General features: G+C 30.1%; 1 protein-coding gene across 9 annotated transcripts in view; it reads right to left on the bottom strand.

The window, feature by feature from the left end:
* Positions 1 to 5,790, bottom strand: part of LOC114119494 (potassium voltage-gated channel subfamily H member 2) — a 119,448-nt gene extending 113,658 nt beyond the window's left edge. For all 9 annotated transcript variants that reach the window (XM_027981058.2, XM_027981063.2, XM_027981064.2 and 6 more), the window contains exon 1: positions 5,390 to 5,790. In XM_027981058.2, the coding sequence (XP_027836859.2) occupies positions 5,390 to 5,465 (76 nt within the window). In that variant the 5' untranslated portion in view covers positions 5,466 to 5,790. The remainder of the gene's footprint in view (positions 1 to 5,389) is intronic.
* Between the last annotated feature and the right edge of the window lie 210 nt (positions 5,791 to 6,000).

The following is a 6,000-nucleotide window of genomic DNA, read 5'->3' on the forward strand; positions in this document are numbered from 1 at the left end:
TTAAATTAATAACACAACTTCATTCCACCTCTGAACTATATTAAATGTATTCTAATGAAATAACATTAACTTTTCAAAACACTAAAATGTTAGAATTTTTGAATATTTTGTTTAAATTTAATTGTTTATTTGTATTTATTCAAAATTCATTTCTGTGGATAGGTACATTTATATATTTTTGTCTTATTTTAAAAATTAAATTAAATCTCAATGCATTAAAATAAAAATGAAAAACTAATTATAAAGAAAAAACAAAAAAAAAACGGAAAGAGACAAACATTATTACAACAACATAAAAACTTATAGTACTATTAAAACATATATATAATATTATTCATAATATATCTTATAACATGATGGGTTTATATTTGAATATTTTTGTCGTTTTAAAAGTAATATTTTTTTTCACGCTAAACACGAGATTATAAATCACTTAATTCTCGGAAAAAAAATGATAAACGACAAAATATATTATAAAGACTTTTTCAACTTCTTAATTTCACAAAATAGAGTAGTATAATATATTCAATTATTGTATTGCATATCAAAGTAGGAAAAAATAAATAAAGGTTAATTCAGTTAATATATAGGTATATATAATCATTTCATACGCATCTTTGTTTTTCTACTGTAATATAATTATAAATTCGATATTATTATTTTATTTAATAAAATTATGTTCATTAGGAGAATAATTATGATAATTAATATTTACTTATAAATTATAAAAATTAACTTCTTTCTTTTGTACTTTTTAAATAATGCTTGACAATCATTCCCATACGGCAATACAAACTTAGCTATAATATTTTTATTTTTATTTTTGTTTCTGTACATAGTTGAACATTTTGCACACTAATATTTATAAAAACTATAAGCAACTTGACTTTGATTACCTACTCTGAAAGTAAAAAATAAACGGTTTATTAAGTATACGTATTTGAAAACCAGTTTACTTCGGAATTCGGATTAAAATTTCGTTCGATAACAATAAATCATATATTAGGAATTAAATAGATGTTTAAAGTGTTAAATGCAAAAATTAAGTTTAATAAGTAAAATATCTTTTTTTTCTTGCTGAAAATTATTTTAAATCAATAATAAAATATGTATATTATATGAAAATATACATAAAAATAAATCAATCAACGTTTATCTGACAAATTAATTAATATATGGTAAAGTGATATTATGTTGTTAAAAAACCAATATGCCTTTAATATTTTTTTATATTCATATTTTATATAGCAGGTAGTCTTTCACGTTATTTGCAACGAGTTATTAAATGATTGAATGTACCGGCATGTAAACTGTAAATTTATCTAATTAAAATAGGAATATTATTAATTAAGTGTTTTATACAAGCAAATCGTTTAGAGATAAATCTTTATACTTAAGATGAAGGACAAGTAAATTGAAAAGGAAACTGTACTTCAACAATTAATTTATTCAAAAATGTTTATTTTTCAAAACTGTATAGTTTAATTCAGTAGGTAGTTACTAGTTAGGTACAAAACACATTAATTATAGTTGCTTATTCATTATATCATTATATGATATTGACGTTTTTATTCATCCGTATTTTATTGATTTTAATTTTTTAGTTATAAGTTAGGTATTATTACTATCAGAATATAGAATGACGTTAGATAAGCAAACATTCTTTGTCATTTGTTTTCAAATAAATATAAATTGTATTTATGGTGAATAAATTAAAATTGTATGTATCATATCAAGCAAGGTAAGATCAAACCGTTTGTTTTATACTTAACTTAATACCATGTAAAACTAATAAATTACTAAATAATATTGATCAATGCTCCTGGAGGAAACCATCATTATAAATACTTATTAATTAAAATTTAAATCAAATTTAAATACAAATATATAATATTTTTTCATTACTATTTAGAATAATATGTGGTATAATTATTAAATTACATATTTATTTAAAACCACTTATCTTTTATGGATATAATTAAAATAATCGCTTGAAATTAGAAACACGCAAATTATATTTCATAAAACTATAATAAAAAACATATGCGTTATCATTTTAATGAAAGATATTTTTATCATTACAAAATGCGTTTTTATATATTTTATGAATCCGTATAACTAAATAATAAACTTTTTATCATAGTTTATTTATTAATTTTTAGCGTTATTATTTGACATAGCTTTTCTATTTATTCATAAAGGAGGTTATAAAAACTGCTAATATTAGTAAAATAATACATACAGATCGCTTTAATTTAGTTTAAAATTATGTTTATTCGAATTTATCTGCATTTCTTATTTATTCCTTACTTAAAATGGTATTACTCAGCTAAGTCGAGTTTATTACACTATTAACCATTTCCAACAGCCTATACACTTTCAAAAATGTTAAATCAATAATATGGACTATAAGTTATATGAATTTATATATAAAAGGGTTTTTTTAAACAAAACGTTAATTCTAATAAATTTTAAAAGAGGAAAAATTATGTTTTGTAAATTACTTTTCAAAATAAATGTGCTTAAATCGTTATTATTCAATAGCTATTGATAATTATATTTTTTTAATTTTAAACTTCTCATACTTGAGAATTATTTATTTACACAATTTTAAATTTAAGTTAAATATAATATGTACCTATTTAATATTATATTTGTAAAGAACGGAAAAAGAAAAACATAAAATATTTTTTTATTAAAATTATTATAAAAATATGAATATTAGTTTTATTTTACTTTATTTTTTAGTCATCATTTGTGGTTATCTAAATATTATATTGGTAATATAATAATACTTATTGTGAAAATATAAAAAGTAAAGTCAATCTATTCTAAAAACATAGCGTTGAATAATAAATTTATTTTTTGTTTTTGCCAAATCTACTAAGTACACAAAATATAACATGTTTGTCTTATATTATGTGGTATTTTTATTCCTTATAATAACTTGGTAGCAGTGACCATTTATTTAAAAATATATAATGTATATTATATTATATTATGTTTATACTTAAGTCGTACAATCTATAGCATTTTATTTTCTTCTTTACCTTATTTTATTTAAGCTTAATATATTTTATCGACTCGAGAAGATTTTGGATTTATTCTTACTATTAAAATGTTAACCGCATCCAATACGATTGCAAGCCGTCCAAAAAAATAAAATAAAAATATATAACACGTGTAATGAAAACACATTTTAAAAATAAAAAAGTTAAAATAAACATAACATTTAAAAATACGTTTTTGAAGACTGGGTCAATAATGTTTTCCTTTACGCGTTACATAGTCGTAGTAAATTGATGCCTACAACATTGTATATATTTATTATTTATATTGACATTTTGATATATTGTTTCTATACTTTATTTATAATTAGTTATTTCGCACTTTATTACAAGAAATAATAAATAATATATCTTTACAATACGTGTTCTCAAGTACCTATACAGTTAAACAGTTATGTTTTGGACTGTTAAAATTAAAAAAAAAAATATTAAAAATGTAAAAACTATTCAGAGATATACTCGTCAATTATACAACGGTCAGGTGCAATTTATCATACAGCCCCCAAGGCCCGGCGAGAAAAACTTTAAACTCGGCTGAAACGCAAGCGAGTCGGCGATGTGACGGCCAGGCATGAAAGTTTTCGAAAGGACTTCGGGCCAAAAACGCTTCTGTGTTAGAAAAAAATATAAATACGTTCAAACTGTCGACACAGGTCGACACGAGAACAGACAAGAAAAAAAAGAGAAAACAGCGTTACTACAACGCTAATACCCATTAAACGTGTATAATATAATTATAAAACGGTTGTTAAAAGGTTGAAACAATTAGGCAACAAAATATACATTTTTGGAACACGATTTGGCTGCGGTAAGCCGCAGTAGCGTATTTATAAGAATATAGACGTAAATATACTCTCGAGGTGTTACATATCGAAAATGCGTAGGGTACAGTAACGATTTATGGGCACCGGGTTTTCGACTAGGAGACGATTTTTTAGATTTCAAAACTACTGGTTAGGGAATTGTAATATGTATTATGTACATTATAACGATGTGGGTGTATATCACCCGATACGTATCATTGGAGTCGATGTACCTATATATAATATCGTACGACAAGTCATCAAATGCCGCACCGGGTACAAGATTTTTGAAATTGCCACGCCACTGCGGGATACCGCCAAAACTACTTGAAAACCGTTCTACGTATACATGTATGTAGTGTGTTTATAATATATCAAACTCGTCAAACACGCTCGCACACAGGACAAGTTTTAAAACAATCGTTTAAAATATTAGGAAAAAAACTACTACGGTATAATAAATGAAGATCAACGGCCACTGTACACGACAAATTACAATAATAATGTACAGCAATTATCGATAATATACTCGCGAGTACATAAAAATAAAAATTTTTTCTTCCGAAAAAGAGGATGTTAGGCGTGACTAGTTTTTAAATTAGCATCCTTATAAGTTACAATATGTCGTTTACTTCTTGTATTATATTGTCTTATTAATATAATAATATGTTTAGTACAAAGCCATGTGATTAATGAATTGGTTGTAGTGGGGAAGAGGAGGCAAAGTTTCCCGCGCGATCACGTAGTGTAAGACAGGCTAAAAAAAGGGAGGCTTAATTGAAGCACCCCCCAGTTTTTTCGTTGAAATTGCACCCCGCATAATAACATTACGGTTACCTACAATGACAATATGAGATATTATATACAATAGGTAAAATTATTACAATTAGGGCTGAGATTTTTATGCTCTACTTAAAAAAATGCAGACGAGCCTATAAACAATGCGCATTTAAAAATATATTTGTAACACGCTTAAAACAATTATACGACGGAAACGCGTGTTTTACGGAGGTGAATTGTTTTTCTGAAGACACATTAAAATACCCCGGACACTAAAATAAATAATAAGTATTGTTATCGCATCTTTAATAAGGTTTATAGACATGAAAATTTTTGCCGGCAAGTATAAATCGCAGCACTACGGTATACCGTGTATTTAGCTACGGTGTAGTACTAAAATGTACGTTAGCTTTAAAAATAACTGGTGAATAACGTATACCAAAAACTCGAAATGTCCCTTAAAAACGCCCTACAGAGTTAAACCGCGTACTTGGTGGCGAAAAAAATCCATCACCTATACTAAAAACGCCGTTACGACGATCTGGACATCATTCGAAAAGCACGTTTTTCGGGGTCGCGGCTATATAACGAAGGGGGGAAACAAAAACTTACGTCGCATCAAAATCTCAACCCTAATCGTACGACAATAATAAACAACAAAACGACGGCGCGCCAACCGTTACGACAACGACGATGATCGTAATAATAATAATAGGTATAACGACACCCGTCACTCACTGTGCGTGTCGAACTTCCTGATGATAGTCTCTATGACAGTGGTGCGCTGGGTGACATGTCCCCGGCGTATTGGCATGCCGTAACAGGCGGGATTACCCACCGGGCGAGCCCACCATACAGTCACGTTTCTGGCCACGCTGCTGCGGCGGGACGCGTGTGCGGGTGGCCGACGGCACTGGCCACCGGCATAACAGGTATTCGGCGGCGGGCGGCGGTGCGGTTCACGTCGGGCGACGGTCTCGTGGTCCGGCGGGACGACTCGTTCCGGGAGAAGACTGACGGCGGTGGCTTCGGCTTCGGTCGGCCAACGGACGTGTGCGCGGTGTCGCGGCGGCGGTGCAGCTTGAGCGCGATGCTTGACGTGAGCGTCGTCGTGTTGGCGTTGCGCGGCACTGCTCCTGCCGGCGTCGTCGACCAAAGCGCGGGCAGCGCCGCGACGCCGCCACCGTCGGGGCCGGCGATCGGCCCCGAGTCGCGCCGAACGATTTACGACACTCCACTCGCGCGACGTATACGTATATAATATAGGCGTAGGCGTATGTAGCGTGATCGAATAATTCGGGGTTTTGTCGGAGCGCGGTGTCGGCCGCGGGGAGGCGCACGGGCTCCCG

Source organism: Aphis gossypii, chromosome 1 (assembly GCF_020184175.1).
Source record: "Aphis gossypii isolate Hap1 chromosome 1, ASM2018417v2, whole genome shotgun sequence".
In the NCBI taxonomy this organism is placed as follows: Eukaryota; Metazoa; Arthropoda; class Insecta; order Hemiptera; family Aphididae; genus Aphis; species Aphis gossypii.